The following is a 19,055-nucleotide window of genomic DNA, read 5'->3' as shown; positions in this document are numbered from 1 at the left end:
ATCTGTCTCAGAAGGTTTGGTGGAGATATTTTAATAAAATTGATCAGTCTGAGTAACTCGAATTCCTCAAAGAATTGGTTCTCCAAGTGTATTTGGATAATTGAATGGTAATGAAAATTTTCATTGGTAATGAAAATTGTTGTCTTGAACTGTGAATCCAAGTGTCATGAAAAGGTGTTCTTTGAGTAAGCCTCCGCCATTGATGATGCTGTGAGACTTACTAGTAGTGAGTTGTGGTTTCTCATTTTAGTTGAATGCATCCCTTGTGAAGGACAGATGAATGAACTTTAAAAGAAAGAGTAATTATGATAATTATGTCATAGGTGTTACTAGYAAATGTGTGTTTCAACATATTTGCTCGTATGTTTATGCATGTCAGAGAAATAGACAACAATGATCCTTTGAAATACTGACACTCTTGTATTTCAGAAATAATATTCTTTTAGGAGGCRAAGATTAAAGTTGTTAGAGATCTAAATCATCTTTATTCGTATTTTTGTCTTTAAATAAAGCTACTGCAATTTACATGTTTTCCTAATTGAATAATGAAAGTGTTTGAAGTAAGAATGGTGGGGGTGATGTTTCCAGCTCTTGCTGAAAATGTTCCACAACAAGTTAAATCTGTACTACTTAAAAGACTAGTCAAAATATTCTTTGATGCTTGAATATATGCAATTAATATGCTTTATTAATGTTATGAATGGTGGATTATCTGGGGAAAGTGGTCATGCTTGTATAACTAAAATATACCTGTTTGGAGTTTCATAGACCCAAAAATGTATGCGGTAAAAGAATTCAGGGTCTATCTTTCCAAGTGTCTGAAAAGCAGGTTTCAGGATTTGCTTTTCTTAAATGGCAAATATTAATGATGCATYCAATTTAGGATTAAGACCTCAAATCTGCAGTAATTTTTTGATGGGCTGAGAGCAATTAACTCCTACTCCCAGTGCTGAGGTGAAATACATGATCTCCATGTGAGTAGTTTAGTCATGGTTTTTGTATCAATACAGCATAGTTTCAGAATTCTTAGATTTCTTGAGTAAATGAATTTGTAGCTGGCACTTGACCGTAATTGCGGTTCTAAAACAAAATATTTCAGATAAAACTTTTCATATGAACTTTACCAGTAAGCCTTAAAACCCTCCACTCTTTAACTGGATGAAAGGTGCAAACTTTAATGGTTTTGTTGGTGTTATTGCCAAGTACCAGTGATCCAAATAATGAAAAGAAAATATTTGCTTGCTGCTTCTGAAAAGATGTTAGTATTTATGTTTTTGCCCGAAAATAAGGGATAGAAAAACTTTCCATATTATCAAGATGCTCTTCTGTGTGCAACCACGGTGCGTATGCAGTTGTACTGTTGTGCATAACATTCTTTGCAACGAACGTGCAGCTTAAGTGAGGTGTAGCTCTTCTTTTTTTCAAATATAATCTGCCATTTTTATAGTACGATGTTATTTAATGGTGGGAGTTGAATGGTACTTCACAAGTAATATGATTTAATTAAATTAGTGCTTTTGTATATGCACAAGAATGACATCCTACTTTGTATAAATACTACTGTCCTCCTGAAATAGTATGTCAAACCAAAATATTAGCTTCTAGTCAAAATTCCTGTATTTCAGGTGCTGAAAATCTGCCCTGTCCTTGCTAGCTTCTACTGACTATCTGATTCTCTACATGACACATAATGAACTTAAAATACATTTATTCAAGAAGTTATAAACTGTATATATTTTGGTACAAGGGGTTTATTTAATCCAAATACAAATTTTTAGAAGTAGCCTGATGAAATAATAATACTACTACAGTTCCTAAGGTCTTTTGTTATGGGTAAATTTGTCATGAGACTAATTAAAGTTGTAAATATATTTAGATCTCTGGGAAGGTGAACAAGTTCCTGGAAATATTTTTTGCACTAATGTGGTCTTTGCTTGGSAGATAATTTAAATATAATGAGGATGTGTAGCATTACTGAAAAAATATTATATTCATAAGCTCTCCTTTTACTTAGAGTTATAAGAATTGAGAAATTCAATGTATAAAAAGAATAAAGGAAAAAGATGTAATCTGTATTGATGGATGAGAATAGGGATTTATTTTGAGCTTTGGTGTTCAATCACCTCTTAATCCATATTGTTTCTGACAGTTCTTACACTCTTTTTTCCCGGTACATGAGGAGCTYTTAAAAAGGTATTTTAATAATTTTATTTCTTTTCTCTTCCTATTTTGTAATGGTCAAGACTGAAATCAGGGTTGGTTTAGTTAAGTTTTGATTCCACAAATGTTATTTTTTTAAAAAAGGGCAACAAGCCAACAAAACCCCCTATTAACATTAACCAAAATATTCAATTTAAAGTCTTACCCAAARGAAGACTTCCAGATAAGCAGAAGTATAAAATGACTTACCCATGTCCAGAGGAGGTTCTCAGAAAATGTTGCTCAAGTTCTTAAAGACTCCAAAAGCTGACCCAGAATATGGTTAACTGTTACATTGTCTAGTAATTATCTAGTAATCTAGGAGTCTTCAGCAAGAAAAAGGGAAAAGACAGGATCCCAAAGCATTTCTGGTTGTAATCTCTCACACACACACATTGAAAATCATTGGTATGCATAGAAGTCATGGTTTAAACAATACTTCAGCACAGGAATTTGAGTTGAAAAGAAAATAATTTTTACGAGAAGCTCATTTTATATATGGTAAATAATTCAAAAATTCTTGATCCAAAAAAAGAGCTAATAAAGCCTTTGATTTTGTTTATTCAATTAATAAGAAGTTTGAGTTGACCTTTCATTTCCTTCTGATTGTGAGGTAATAGGGGTTTGCAGTGGAGTGCTGAGAAATTTACCAGCTAAGTTTGATGCAGGCAAAGAAAAGGAAGCCAGTGAAAAGATAAAGGGGAAATGGTGGCCTGGTTAGGATTCTGAATGAGATTTGTAGGTTGGCTGGATGGAGACAATTCCAAGTGAAGTGGTTTGATCTGTCAATTGAATTTGAGGCTTAAGATGTGAAAGCAAAAGAAAGAAAACCATAGACAACCATGAGGAATCTACATTGAAAACAGAGAGCAGAGAACAAAGAGAATCTGCTTGGAAGAAATGCTGGAGGAGTGATTTCATAAGTAAGAAATAGATCTCATGGAAACTGGTGAAAGATCAGATCCCATGAAGAAGCTAACCACTTTACAGWGGGGAGGGTTAAGGAGGTTGGAGATAGAATATTGGTTCTGCTGTATATAGTYAAGAAGATATCAGGAATTTTGGCAGGGGTGATTTTTATTGTAAACTACTTCTTTTAAAGGAGGGAAACTTCAGGGAACAGCTGTAAACAGCTGCTTTCTTTGAGCTTGTCAGTGAAAAGAMGTGAAGTACAGTGGCAGTCCTACAGGTGCATGAGCCACAAATTTTCTAGTATAATTTTGTTCTATACCTTTTTATACATGAACCTGTCATAATAAAAATTATGTTGGCTAATAAAGTCAGTCTGTTTATCTCAGGACTGATTCTTTTGGTTAATAACATAATCTGTGTTCAAATGGAACAAAAGGCATAAGACTACATAAAAATAGTTATTCTGTATGTATTAAGAAGATATGCAAAGTTACTATAATGAATGTTGTTAAATTATAATTTAAACAATTTTGTACTTTCCTTTATAGGAGAAACTAGTTCCTTTAGTGAATATGTATCACATATATATGCATCTATACATATATCTATGTACAACCAGTTTTGTTCATTCATTTTTTCTAAACTGTTAAGAAAAAATATTGTGGGTGAGAATTTCACAGTTCAGTCTGAAAAATATATTTAAAATGCCCTTAAGTATCTTGATTGTGCTTGCAACCATTAATAACAATTCTTCATCAGTTAAGATGGGAAATAGATGTATTTTTTGTTAGGAATTTTCAATATTTCTTGGAGAAAGAATAGCATTAAGAAAAGAAGATCTGCAAAGAATTGATGTTAAATATCCATTGTTTCCTGGTTATGTTTTGTATATTTATTTGTTGTGGTATGTACCTGTTGTTCTAATGCTGTTTTAATCCTCTGCATGTAAAATTTATGTRCAGTGACATTAAACCTGAAGGAAGAATCTTAGTTCCCCAAAGATAATTTAGTAAATATGKKGKTTTTTTTTTTTCAGATACCTTTTGGTACACAATCCTACGGAACAAGAGCGATTTTCAGTGGTTTCAGTCACTGTGAATTCACCCAAAGTTAAAGTGTTGTCTCCTTTGGGAAAACCTCTTACTGTCCAGATTAGTGCTGTTTGGGATGGAGCAACTACAGTATCACGTGAAGCTTATCAGGTACTTACTCTACTTTAAATAAAAAGCATTARAATATGTTTCTGACAGATACTGTAACTTCATAGTTGAAGAAAATTGAAAGCATATTTCATATGTTGGCGGTTTTTTCTTCTGCAGACAAGGCTATTAATTCAGTCATTCCAAGTAAAAAAGAGCCTGAACAAATGAAATAAATCGACATGTTTAGCAGTAATGTTTCTTAAACTGTTAAACATTTGTGATATCATTTATTACATTTAAAGGATCCATTTCATATGCATGAAATGAAAATACTGGATGCATGTCTTTTGCCCTAACTTTCTCAAGCTGCTTCTTCCTTCAAGGGATAGTCTGTACACGTAGTCATACAGTCGGTATGTTCTCAGGCACTCCAGCTGGAAAGTCTTGTAAGTGGAATGACTTTAGCATTTGCATTCAGATGTTCTCTTCCCTTCCAAATATTCGAGCTGGATAGAAATCTTTGAGCTCACCTCTTGTTTTTTGTTTGAAGCAAAACTTCCAAGAATTTTTGAGTTGTACATCATTATAGAAGATCACATCACACATCAGAAATTTATTTTGTTTAATTTTTAATGATACAGTAATAGTGTATTGCTGTAATAGCAATAATATTGYTTTCAGGTTTACAATTTGATTCTTTTTGACAAAGGAACTTTGTTCAGGATAGTATTTCTGTGAATATAATTCAATAGCTGTCTCTCTGGTTGTGTTCCAAAGGGGTTATTATTGTGGGTAAAACCTGTTAAGTAGCTCAGCCCCATACTGCTTGCTCACTGACTCAGTGGGGTTGAGAATATAGTTGGATGGGTAATGGTCAGAAAGCTCATGGATAAAGCTGAAACTGCACTCAAATAAAGCAAAACAAGGGATTCATTCACAGTATCCCAAGGTTGGGCAGGTGCTTAGCCATCCCCAGCAGAGTAGGGCTCCATCACATGGAACAGTGACTTGAGAAGACAAACCCCATCACTCCCAAACATCCCCTCTTCCTTTTTCTTCCCAGGTTTTTATTGCTGAGCATGATGCCATATGGTCTGGAATATCCCTTTGGTCTGTTGGGGTTCAGCTGTCCCCTTCCAACTGTGTCCCTTCCCAAATCCTTGTGCACCCCCAGTCCCATCCTTGATGGAGCAGCAGGAGGGGCCCTGATGCTGCATAAGCCCTGCTGAGCCACAGCTGAGACATCCTTAGGTTATCACTGTGGTTCATACTGAAACCAAGCACCATATGTGCTACTATGAAGATCTATCCCAGCCAAAACCAGCACAATAATTGGTACTGTTATTGTCTGAAGAAGAAGAAATAAAATTACTTATCTGGATCTCAAATTCTAAACAAATTGCTTTGGAGATGAACCTAGTATACTACTCTTCTGCTCAGATTATGCACAGATTTTTACTCCTAGAAAAACCCAGAGACTAAAAATTAGATACCTTATATTTATTTAAATTAATGTATTTTAAATTTAAATTTCAAACTTAAGTGTTAAGTAGAATCTGTGCACTTGATGCAGTACATATGCATCTTCAATGAAGAGCAAATATACTCAGAACTGCATATCACAGCTAAAATTCTTAACAAGATTAAAAATCATAATTGCATTAATGYAACGGTAATCTTGATGCTAAGCAAATTATTGATGCAGATATTTTTGTTTGTTAATTCTTCATATTTCTTTGTAGATTGTGGGAAAACTCACCCATCCTAAAATTATTTGGGCAAAAGGAGTTACTTTGAACATAAATTTTGCCATTTGTAGTAATGGTTTCTTATTTGTTCCCCACAGATCTCTTTTGTGGCACATGTACCACCTCTTGGGATTGCAGTTTACCAGGTCCTGGAGGATGAGAATTCAGAAGCAGTTTTAGCTGACTATAACATATATGTAAGGCATAGCAGACAGGATAATCCAGACACAGTTTTCAAGATAAAAGGGATGCAGAATTCTGTGGATAATATAATCTTAGAAAATGCCTACATGAAGCTGTGGTTTTCTGGAATGTCTGGATTACTGGAGGTATGTTACATTTTTTTTCAAAAYGCTATATTTTACTCTTTTGAGAACTTCTATGCTTCTTTATGGAAACTTAACATGAATGTCTGTCCTTTCAGAAAATAAATACCAAAGAAGATGGTAAAAATCATCAAGTGAAGGTGGATTTTGCTTGGTATGGAACTACCAGTAACCGAGATAAAAGTGGAGCATATCTCTTCATACCAGATGGTGATGCCAAGGTAAACCTTCTGTTTGCAAAGAGATTCTAATCTTGAAGTACCTTGAAGTGTTCAGCAAATAGACACTGGAAGTGTCTGCAAAACTGAAATAAAAATTGTGTGGCTAGACAAAATGCCAATTATTGAAATGATTGGCTGAAGTTCATGCTTCATAACCCTACGCTGGAGTAAAAACACAATAGAAATTTGAAAATGTGAAAATGTGGAGAAAATTTATGATTCATAAAAAAACTTAAGATTCCATCCGTACAAGAAATTCTGTAATTTCAGGATCTGGTGAGATGTGAGCAATTATTATCAACAAAATCAATTAATTTTCACTTTCTATGGTGAAAATGTATAGGACATACTGATTCATTTTTACCTCTTTACTTTTCTGATTTTTTTTTTAATTGTGAATGAATTGTTTCTGGTTCAGAGCTACTTTTTGAGCTGATATGAGCATATTTAGTTTAATATAGTAATTAGGATACTGAGTCCCAATTTGGTGAATATGAAGACAGTGCAGCAAGGAACCGTTCTGATTTAGCTCTCTAGGGTTATCTGTATTTTTAGCTGCATAATTATTGGAGAGCAACAGCATCCTCCTATTAGTTTTCAAATTGGAAATTGGGAAAATGGCAGCATTCTTACAGTGACTTAATTACCATATGGATTCTACTATACTCCTTTTGGAACTAGATATTTCAGAAGGCAGAAGATAAAGAAATGAACATTTATGAAGCTAGTTAGTTGGCAGCATGTTTCTTCTGAGTTTCTTTTGTGAAAACCTAAGCTGCATGCATAAGGCAAACTAGGAGTTCTATGCTTACCATCTCAGGAAATACGCAAGAGTAATCATTCATCTTTTTTTGGGAGAGGGAGGGGTCGTTAGCTTTCTTTTTTCTTCTTTTTTTTTTTTTTTTTTTTTTTTTTTTTTTTCCCTTTTATGTATGTAAATCAGTCTGGAAGGGACAGAACAGTTTTCTCTTCTTTCAGCAGTCTCTCCTAGAAGCACATCCTATGAGGTCTGTGGGTTGACAGTTTAAAACCATTTAGTGTATTAAGTCCCATAATTGTTTACAATGAATTGTTTGATTCATTGAACAGGGTTCCCTTATTCTTAATTTTATATGTAATTTCATATTTCTTCATTTGATTGTGTTTTTATCTATGAATGCTGAACGATATCATGGTTTTTAATTTTTACCTTTCATTACCTGCATGGTCACACTTCAACTAATTTCATTTTATATTCAAATTCATCTTTGCCTATAAAAATAATCACTGAATCTAGCAGTTGTATAATTCTAACTACAAATTTGAATTATTATTTAAATAATTGGACAAACTGAGGTAGCAAAATGTTATGTTTAAACAGAAAAAGTCTGTCACATATCTCAATTTGAAGCTAATATTAGAAGGCTGCTGTTCAGCTTTTGTAACATTTTTTACAGTAAAAATGAAATTGTGATACTTCTGAAAATCTACTTCATTAATATTATGCTTCACCATCAGGTTTATTGGCTTGCATTTTAATTGCACTAATTAAGTTGTCCCACTGGGAATAACAATGTAATTCTATAGTAGTTTCTAAATCAATTTGTCCTAACGTTTTCTGTCTTAAAAGAAATGCCATCTGTTCAGGGTTCTTAGTGTGATATGGATTGACTAACTTTCTAAGTCCTTGCGTTAATTTGCAATAGGATAGATGGCAGGCAGTTTCCTTGATTTTTSGCTAGATGTTTGTTAGTTTTTTTCCTTACCTCCCTTCGCTTATGTATTACAGGAAAACTTGCAAAGAATAATTGCTTTTTGTGTTGGATTATTTCCCTTTTTTATGAGTACAGTTGTATGGTTTTTTGCCCTTGTTAACTGGTTAATTAGTCATCTGATAAGTCTTTTGGTTACTTTATTTTCAGTTCTGCAATACTCAGAAATTAATTTTCTTTGGTTTAATCATCTATCTAAGCATAGTACTAAACTACAACACTGCAAAGTCCAAAACTGAGGCACAGAGCACAGGCTAGTGCAGTTACTGCAGCTCTGGTGAGATAGGACAGTCCTAGCATGCCTTTGTATTTTCTTCAAAATCAAAACAGAAAGCAAGGCAGCAGGCAAAAAGCATCTTAATTTTTTTTAAATGGCGATGTTGATTGATAGTGTTACCACAGTTGGAAGGAAAGGATTTCCTTAAGCATCACAACAAACATAAGCAAAAGTGTTCAAGAAGGGAAAACATGTTTTTATCTCCTGTGATTTTGTGAAGGATGACCAACTCGTGTTTTTGTAGATCTGTGGGGAAAAGCCCCGCAGGGTTCAAACTCTGAAACAGTTAAATGTCTTTATTTTCTTCTGTATGTTCAAGACAAGTCAATACGTGGTGACTTCTTTCTAGCTCTGCTTGCTACCAACAGGGAATAGAGCAAAGCAATTYTTTCCAAAGCTCCACGCACTAAGTGTTCGTGGGATCAGTGTAAGTAATTGATTTTTTTTGCTTTACGAATWTTTTTTTTCGGTATCAAAGTGATGGTTTTCGGTACACCCAGACTWGGAAATTTTGATTCTCCCTCAGGCAGCTGGGTCTGTTATTCTGTGTATATACTAGTTCCCATAAGTACTTATGTACTAACAGAATATATAAGATCTGCAAGATCTCTAATGCTAGAGCTAAAATACATTATATTAGCCAGTCTAATCTCAAACTTCGCCAAATAYGGGGCAATCTGCTATTGAGAAACAAGTTTTCCTGGAGCCTTTATCTTGAGGTTTTTTTAAAATCTCAGACCAATCAAGAGCATTTCATCTGTGGTGGAAAACTTTCCCTGGAGCATAGTTTTTTTGGCATCCTGAGCAACAGTGTGCTGCTCTACCAGAAGTTTCCTGGCCACATTAAGAGGTTTGGAGTGCCTTACTTGACTACAAGGGGAGAGGCTTATTGTCCATGCTTTGTGCCTCCAGGCTGCAACATGCCATGTGATCTTCTATACAAGCCAGTAAATCTTTTGGTGAAGGTGTATTTCTAGTTRCTTCCACCCTTTAGCATCTGTTTTGATGTTAAGTATTTTAATTTATCCTAGGGATCCACGAGATATTATTTTGCTCCAAGTATTCTCCTTTAAAATTTCCAGCTAGCTTTTCCCCAGCCCTCCTGCCCACTTTCTTTCCAAAGGAGGGTGTTCTATTTCTCTTGAAGTGAGTATAGAAAAATTATTTCTGAACTTTTTGACCCATAGTTCTGTTGTCCTGTTTCTGAGAAATACTGATTTCCAGGCTCAACAAAAGCTGCCTCAGCACACTGCTGGATCTTGTACAATTGTAATTCATTCCAGTGGAGCTAAGGAGAACAGATATTACAGCAGCTTTTTATTTTACCTTTTTAGAAAGTTRAGTCTTGAGATTAATCACTGGATAGAAGACCAAAATATTTTTATTSCTAATTAAAGGTGTGAGTAAACACACATTTCTTCATGCTGGAAGGTCCTTTAGTCCATGCTTGTTTTCAAAACAGACTTAACACTGAATTGAGACCAGGACTTGTCAAATCAGTTTTGCAAATAGCTCTATCATTGTTTGTTCTTTCCACATTGCTTTAGATTTCCACATCAAAAGTACCTTTGTATTTCAGATCCTGGACCAGGATAATTTCACAGGCCTGTGCATCTCACCAGGGATCTTTACAATGATACTAGAATAATTGCACATTCAATGCATAAAGATACTTTCCTGCTTAAAAGCCTGGTTGATTGAAATTATTCTGGTGAGACAAGGCTGGGCAATTAATCTTTTTATAGGTTCTGAAATCCTGGTATTTCTCCTGGTAATTGTCAACAAATCACTTTCTAAGATTAGTGCTTTTGTAAGCACTAGATATGAATTAAAAGGCTTCCCTGTTCTATTACTACCATATTTTTACTTCATTTTTCCTGCTTGCTCCACAATGAGGGAACATCAGTCATCTTTGAGAACTTGTCTGATCCCCAAAACTACATGAGAGCATCTGTCTTTGTAAGCCACCTTCCTCATTTGTGCCTTTCCTAGAACTGTGTCTGAATTGGAGGCTTGTGAACTCAATGCATGGGCAAGCAAAATTGCAAATTATTACTTTTTAAAAATTGATTAGTTTCAGGCAGTATCTGCAAAATGATAATTCCTTTCCCATCAGCCCATCTTTCTGTATAATTCAGAATAGTCTGTGTGGTGCTTGACRTTCAGAAGAGGAATGTTTTGTTGCCTCAAATGGCCAGTTTTTTATAATGACACAGACATGGTTAAGGGGATAAAAAGGGTTTTACTTGGTATTTGGGATCCCAGGTGCACAACTTGATGGCAGAATGCACCCCCGTGTATAGCACGGATACAAGTTTTATAGATTTCAGGAACTGGCATATCTATCTAGGATTCCCCAATAWGAAAYTTAACAAATGCAGTAATGTCCCCCTATTCTAATGAATGCCCCCCCAGAATAAGGCCAGAGCCCAGTTTACACAAGAYGTTCCARAGAGAAGGCTTCACYCAAGGCTGGAGTCTCGGGTTTAAGATAGCACAGGGCACRCTGACTCCTTCCTCAGGGTGTTAGGAATTCTGCTGGGCAGAGAGACCAAAATTAAGCTGGAATATCAGACTCCAGGAATTACAAGCATGTGGGCTAAGGGGTACAGGGGGATGCATAGAGGGTACAGCAAGCATAAAAAGGAAAATCAAAAATCATCAAGCATCAGTTTTGGCTACTTGTGCAGCCAGGAGGCTCAGGTATGTGAACTTAATATGTGGGGCAATATCCTAGAGTCTGAGAGCCGGTATGCCTGTCTCATTTCAGCTTTCTGTGTATTTTGATTTAAATTTTCAATAGCACCCTAATGTTTTGTGCTAAATAACTCAATGGAAAAGAGTTCCCTCAAGTGTTTTTAATTTTTTTTTAATTACTTCGAGTACTTTTCTTTCTAATAAATGCACAACATATTGCATTCCTGTGTCACTCATCCAGCTTATGTCCATTTTGCTGACTAGTTCCACTGAAAGTCCTGCAAAAAATACTCTTACAAAAATACTCTTTAGGTTAGTGCTACTTTGATAAGAGAATATAGTTGGCAGTCTGCCTTCTGTGTAACATTCTCCTAGGTCACAAGTCATTGGTTTGTCCTGATGACCTCAGGTTTCTCAATTCATTTTCGKAGAGTTCCTTTAGGTGCTGTTTCAGTCTGTCTTTGCTAACTCGAGTATTTTCTTGTTGCTGTACCCTGCAGGGAGTATTTTGAAGGGTTTGGTTATTCCACCTCTTGGTCAGAAATCCAGTTCCTCTGAGGGAGTTTTAATTTCTAGAAGCCATGTAGTCACAGATTAAATGAGTTTGTCTTCTCTGCCTATGTGTGATAGAAAAGCAAATACCAGTCTCTTCTGCCAACAGGGGAAAATTCAGTCTACAGTTACAAATCTCGTCAGTATTTCATGGAAATAAAAGGCCCTGACCTGAGATCTGGTCTTCAGATTTGTTTTTTTCTCATCATACTGGTTCATCTGCCTTATGTGCCCTCTGAATACCATGTTATTGCTGTGCTTCTCACCTAGCAAATGGATTTTGCGTAATAGATAACGTTTGTCTGTCGTATTGATGAGACCCTATGSAAGTATTCTCTCATTTTTTCATGACTATCAAGAAGTCCAAAACATTCTTTTGGGCTTTTGTATTGATTAACTGGATAAAATTTCTGTAGGAAAAAAAAACCTGTCTCCTTAAATCAGTAAGTAACTGTGATTTCTCTTCCAAATTCTTGTACAAAGTATTCCTGTGGTTGGTAAGTACAGAGTTGCACCTTGGAGCTCTGGTAGAGTTTTTATTACACAGTATTCTGCCTGGAGCTCTAAGAATAAGGATGTGAATAGAAGAGGCTTTTAGCACTTGAAAGTCTCTTTCAAGCTCTCTAGCTTTTACTTTTATACAATACTTCTTGAAGTCTTCCCTGTAAGTATAGATGTAGTTACATGCTCAAAGGATTATATTTACCTGTATTTGTTCTTCTCTAGTATGTTTTCTCTATATTCAGCTTGATCTCTGCTCTTCCTCAAGATTTGAGCTTTGTTTTCTTTGCGTTAAGAAAGACCACGCTTCTTCCTTCCAGAAGGAAGACAGCAACCCTCTGAGAGCTGTCTGCCTAGATTCCTCTGAACAATGTGTTGTTCAAGCATCTGGCATGGGGTTTTTGGAGTGAAGTCCTTATTTACAGCTGTTCCCCTACTGAAGGAGTTGTTTGTGCTGTATTTTCATTTTTGGCTTGCAGTATCTCAATATTTAAATCCTTTTCACCTTTGCAACCATCCATTTATTTCCATCTGGTGCACACAGTTTAGTTTGGGATCAACTGGGGTTTTTTTTTTTTGAAAAAAAAAGTCATTGCTTGCCTAGCCAAGGTGCTAAATACTGTGACTACATGGAAAAAAAATTTTCTTCATCACTTTGGTGTGACTGGGGGTATACAAAATTTGTCCTGTTCTGTGGGATCCAGTAGTAGTAAGCCACTGTCCTTCTTGACATTTTGTAATGATTCCCAGCCCCACCCATCTTCCGGGGAGCTCCACTGCCAATTCTTCCAGGGAGCTCCACTGCTGCTTCTGATGAATAAAAAGCTTTCTCTTCTACTTGAAAAAGGATATGCAAATTGATCCATAAGGCAGAGTAGAGGAGGCTTTTCTTGTGCCGTGTGTACCACTGAGAGAGGTAGTTTAACCACCTGCCACAAATTATGAAACTAAAGTGTTTAATCACTGGTTAGTAGTTATAATTTTGCTAGCAAAAAAGCTCAATCCAGATACAATATCAATACATGCATATGTTTGTCTGTAGACCTAGTATCCATTAATCTTCAYAAAATACTTGTGAGATATGTAATGAGACTTAACCTAATTTTAGCTGAAACAAGACTCTGAAGAGAAGTTGCTGAATTTCAGATTAGGAATAAGTTTTTAATCTCCAGTTTTTTAGATCTAGAATGGTTCAAAAAAATAAATAAAACTTTAATGTTTATTAAGCACTTCAATTTATTGACACTACATTYATGCAAAAGTTCCAAAATACTTACACTGAGTTTGTTTTCTTTTTGTAGCCTTATATTTTTACAGATCCACCTACCATAAGAGTTGCTCATGGAAAGATTTTCTCAGAAGTTGTTTGTTTTTTTCACCACATGACACATACTGTGCGGCTGTATAAAGTCCAGGGTAAGAGTTGTGAAATTCTGTCTCTCTTATCAGTTATTGTACATCACTACAGTCGTGGATCCTACCTGCATTTTTAATGTTTAAATGCACTTCTGCAATAGTGCAGGATTAATGAGACTGAAGTTGTATTTACTCCAGAGCATCATGAATCCTCTCTGAGTATCACGCTAGTCATTAAGCTGGTATACCTAAGCTAAACAGATTTGTTGGAGATACCTCTCCTGAGTCATCTGAATGCTGTAATTAGCCGTATGTTTGAAAAACATTAAAAAAAATCCCATAGATAATGTAAAATCATAGTTTATTTCATAATGTCACATTTCTGATGGAATTGCAATAATACTTTCCCTACAATGGCCAAGAATATAAGGGTATATATCAGGAAGAAATTTAGTTTACTTCATAACTGTAGGCTTTAGTTATTTATGACCTTTGAATGTCCCTCATCTGCTTGGAAGGGCTTGTGACAGAATTGGCTGTGCCTTTTGAGAGGCACCAACACCAAGCACCAACTTTTTGGCTCTTAGAACATAACAACACTCCAGCTTGCCTTGTGTTTTCTTCCATAAGGCTTTCAGGTTTTTGTTTCTCTACTGTTCAGCTACTGATTTCCAGGGAAATTCTAAGTAAACAGTAATTTTGGAAATCCTGTATGCTTCCAAACTTGATGAAATAAGCCACTGAAAAATGTAAAAGAGTGCGAAAATCATGGTGCAATTGTATGCAATTATTTTCCTATGGAAACCTGAGTTAACATGCTTAAGTGTATCTTTCTGTAATTAAGAAACATACATTTTCAGTTATTTATTACTTTTATTTACTGCTATTATTCTGAAATAAAGAAGCATTTTTGTTTCAATTTTTCAACACTTGAAGGAACTTGCAATTGTTTTGTATTAATTTTACTGTAGGAGTCAAAATTGTCTTAATGTTTTTAAAATCTTATTTATCATATTTAATGATTTTTCCTAAACAACTTCAAATAAAAAAAGTTCTAAGTACTTTGCAAGTCTTCCTTGCTTTTTTCCTCCTTTTTTTTAAGTTTCAAAATTATTATTGACATCATYTGTTTGATTTTTTAGGTTTTCTTTTATTTTGTTTTAATTCTAGTGTATTTCACTGTAGAACTTAAATTGATTCAGATGCCTCGTTTTTGTGACAAGTGTACATTTAAGTTTGAAGTTGCTGGAGTTTATTCCTATGCCAAAAGCTGATCAGAGTTCACTTGCCAGCTGATATGGTAATTCTGGATCAAACATTAGCTCACACTCTGTAGGAACACAAACCAGGAGTTTGCATAGTAATTTGTTGTTRATCTTAAGGAAACACAACATGTATTCAAGATTGGTTTCTTGGTTTTATGTGACAAATACGTAAAATCAGCTTAGATGAAAAAGGTGCCTTGAGGTGAAGATGTACCAGGTTGCCAAGAATGTGGAAATGAAGTTCAGTTTCCATGTAAATTTCAGTAAATTAAAGTTCTCAGCAAGGAGGGAACGTATAGAGGAAGATACTTATTGTAGTGAAGGGGAGGGGAAAAGCCTGACAAACCTCTTTTCTTTTTAGACTGAGATTGTTATTTTAAAATGAATTTTTCTGTAGTACTGCCTTTTCTTTAATTTGCTACTAAATATCTACTAGARGTATTTTTCCCTTTCACAGCCCACAGAAAGAGCTGTCAGTGAGAATCACTTGCTTGCCAATTCCTAACACTTAAGTTTATCTTTCCTTGTGAGTGTACTGTGTACAAGAAAAAATGATGCAAAATATATATTTTTGTATTACCTGTTTGGTTTCTGCTGTGTTTTTATTTTGAGTTCTTCAAGTTTTCTTTTTCAAACTTTACAACTTGGTGGCTTTGCATCCTTCTTTTGCTGGGGTCTGTTTTCTTGGCTTTGTAGAGGAAGTTATTTGTATAGCATTACTACAATTACAATAAGGTATTTTGAAATCTTCCTAGATATGAATAGTAACAAAGCATGTGGAAAAAATCAATACGTGTATGTGTATAAATGCATTTTGATTTCAAACAAGGACCTGATCTCCTGTTATAACTTACCTGCTTGTCAAGGGGCAGCAAGCCTGATTACATGGCTAATCCAGCTTTGGATAATACTTCCAAGTCCTACTTCTTCTGCAGCAATTTTGGAAAAACACATAAAAAAGCTTTTACCAGTTTTGGCTTTTAGAAGTCTGTTCATTTTGAACAGAGAATACTCTGGGTTGACAGCTCGCTTCAGTAACTGACCACTGAGGGATTTTTAACTTCTGCTGCCCACTGGCATCTGTTTTTTTTATAAGCAAGATTTTGCTTATCTCTTTGTCAGAAGCTTCTCATGCCTTATTAACTTCATAGTATTTTAGTATAACCCCAAGTTCTATAGTATAAAAATGRTGAAATTCTAAGCTAAAATACTGTATTCTTTTTCAATGTACTCATGCTTTTAAATATTTGTAAACAACACTTTAAATATTTGGAAAATCTGTGACTGGGAACATCAAAAATGGAGCATAAAAGTCCACATTTTCCAGACTAGGGTTGGGAAAACAGAAGTAATTAGCTGAACCCAATGTTTTTCATTTAGCACTGAAGTTAAATAGCCATTGGTAGATGTTAATATTTTAACAGTTGCTGTACTTGTGCAGGTGGCATTCAGATTTTGAAATAGATGAGGAAATAAATGCTTATCTCTGTTCTGCTTGATGCAATTCTTTTCATAATCATTGGTCCCATTAGACTACAGAAAGAGTAGAACAGCTGATGCTGAATGATGGTATGATTCCATTCCAGACTGTCTTGAACTGTTTGAAAAGGTCAGGTTATTATTAAAGGTATTTAATTTTCAGTAGAAGGCACTGTAGAAAAACAATCTCACTGGACAATTYGTCTGAATTTTCAGACACTTAATCCTTCTTTTAATAAACAGGAATCTTTTCCCTGCCAACAAAGTTTTGTGCCCTTCTTGTGGTTGTATCGGTTGAAATTTCTTAATTCACTGTCCTTAAGAAGATTTTTGCTCTGTTGGTAAAAACAGCTGCTCACAGTTTCCTGCTCTGTTRAACAGTTCTATCAAGAAGCTGATAACTTCATTCTTGTCTGGGAATGGTGACAACTGCTTAGCAGTGAAGGGAAAAAGTGAATGATCAGGTCAGCATTCAGTCGTGTGCTGTTTCCTACTGATTTACTGGAACCCACTTTGGTTCTCACCATTCATTGCTTCTGTGGCCCTCCAATGCTCTCTTTCAGACTGTCTGTTCAATTTGTACCAAGTTAGAAATACTGCTCTATCATCTGTTACATAACTGAACTGTCTTCTGATATCTGGTTAGATACAGCAGAAAACAAAAACTAGCAGTGCAAAACTAGATTGCTGTTCTGGGAGCACAGTCATTCTTATGTATGTGGCAGTCACTTTTAGAGATTTTAAATGCATCTTTTTCATGTAGGTTTGGAAGGACAGTCTCTTGAAGTTTCCAATATTGTGGACATTAGAGGAGAATATAACCGTGAACTTGCAATGAGAATTTCATCTGACATAAACAGTCAAAAGAGATTCTATAGTGACCTTAATGGATATCAGGTAATTGCTGTCTTTCAATTATAAAAGCTTAGGATGTCAGGTTTTGACTGTCTAAATGTAAAGAGCTTCTATTAAACAAACTCTGATGTTAAACTGCACTAATCATGTGAAAGGAGAAATGCTTTTTAAAAATGTGTCTGTTACAAAATTTGATGTTGACTGGATGAAGAAGTAAATGTTTGCTTTTAAAGAGTTTTCTGAATATTTCTTTATATCCTTTTTAACATGAGAATTATAATACAGCAAATTATGGCAAGTCACCATGTAGTTTCTTGTATATCTTCATGCCTTCCTTCCCTCTGCTTTGTTTGTTTAGTTAGAGCCCTTTGGATAACACAGTGATAAGTGTACATAAGAACCAGACCTAGTGAGCAGCTGCTTGCTGCTGTGTTGGAAATAAGGGATGTATTAYGCTTTTTCTGTTGATGCGTTTGAGGAAACAGCGAGATTATTGTCTTAAATTGAACTGTGCAATACACAAAAAGAGAAAAATGTTTTTTCCTTACCTTCCTGTCTTGCTAAAAATGGTTGTAGGAATATGGGGAGACCCCTGACTCCTGGTGCTGTATAGTAATGTGTTTTGCTGGAGACAGTGAATTATTTATTAAAATAATTTTAATACTACTACTCATTTGCTATGTACCATTCAAGAATACCAACGGCACCTCAATAAGTTTTCATTATAAACCTACAATCCCTTTTCTGCTACCTAAATCTATTCACCGATTGCTCTCTAGAGGAGAAATATTCTTCTCTTACTTTATAACTGTGATTATTCCTTTTTGTAGGTTTCCTTTCTGTAGGTTACCTTGATGAAACTTTCACCTTTTTTTTAATATTCTTTGATCTAAAAGTACATTGGAATTACCATTTTCAAAGTGGTAATTTTAGCTACAAGTCTGCAAAAATCTAAATAATATGTTGAGTGAATGCTTTCGTGATGGTTGTTCTTCCAAAGCACATGGGACAAATGTCTGAAAATGTCTTTGAAATTTAATTGCATAAAAAGAATGTATTTTATTGAAGTTTGTGTTCATATTGCAGATCCAGCCCAGACTGACAATGAGCAAGTTGCCTATTCAAGCAAATATCTATCCTATGACTACCATGGCTTATATCCAAGATGTTGGCGTTCGTTTAACACTTCATTCAGCTCAGTCTCTAGGTGTTGCAAGCTTGAAAAATGGTAAATATAAGATGGTAGATATGATAAAGGCCTCTCCTTCATGATTTTCTAAATAACTCATTCAGAGATTAACATACTTACCTACAAGCATTTGAAGAGAGGAAATATGCTTCTCCAACTCTGACAAGTTTTAGAATATGTCCCTGACAGAGGATGAAGAGGTTGTTGCCCCATGAGTTCCTGYCATCTTCAGTGAAAGATCTCTCTCAAACTAGAAGCAGAGGAAAAAGTTTGCAAAAAAGAGAAAAATTTTCAGAACCAAGTATTTTCCACCCAAGAACTCCGGTGGAACTCAGGGATGAAATAGCTGAGCTAAAGGATATTATTATTTCTTTTGTATACTACCCTAGTAGCAGAGGACTTAAGAAGGATGTTGATCATGTTTTTTGTTCTGTTTGTTTGCTTTAGCRTGGACAGCACTAGTCTTTGGGTATACTCAGGATAGCCTAACTCCTCTGCCAAGGAAAAACAACAGCAGCCTTTTTGAAGATTAGTTTTAGTGAAATAAAGGATAAATATGACCCTGGGTAAGAGTGAACATACCTC

General features: G+C 35.2%; 1 protein-coding gene across 3 annotated transcripts in view; it reads left to right on the top strand.

Moving 5' to 3' along the window:
- MAN2A1 (mannosidase alpha class 2A member 1) overlaps nt 1–19,055 on the top strand; it is a 108,632-nt gene that overhangs the window by 68,881 nt on the left and 20,696 nt on the right. For all 3 annotated transcript variants that reach the window (XM_057367518.1, XM_057367517.1, XM_057367519.1), the window contains exons 13-18: nt 4,148–4,313; nt 6,100–6,330; nt 6,426–6,548; nt 13,628–13,742; nt 17,190–17,323; nt 18,368–18,509. In XM_057367518.1, coding sequence (XP_057223501.1) covers nt 4,148–4,313; nt 6,100–6,330; nt 6,426–6,548; nt 13,628–13,742; nt 17,190–17,323; nt 18,368–18,509 — 911 coding nt within the window. The remainder of the gene's footprint in view (nt 1–4,147; nt 4,314–6,099; nt 6,331–6,425; nt 6,549–13,627; nt 13,743–17,189; nt 17,324–18,367; nt 18,510–19,055) is intronic.

This window comes from Malurus melanocephalus, unplaced genomic scaffold, assembly GCF_030028575.1.
Source record: "Malurus melanocephalus ecotype Western Australia unplaced genomic scaffold, MMel_1.1 scaffold_80, whole genome shotgun sequence".
Taxonomy (NCBI): domain Eukaryota; kingdom Metazoa; phylum Chordata; class Aves; order Passeriformes; family Maluridae; genus Malurus; species Malurus melanocephalus.
The sequence above is the reverse complement of the archived record's forward strand: the minus strand, read 5'-3'. Positions and strand labels throughout refer to the sequence as shown.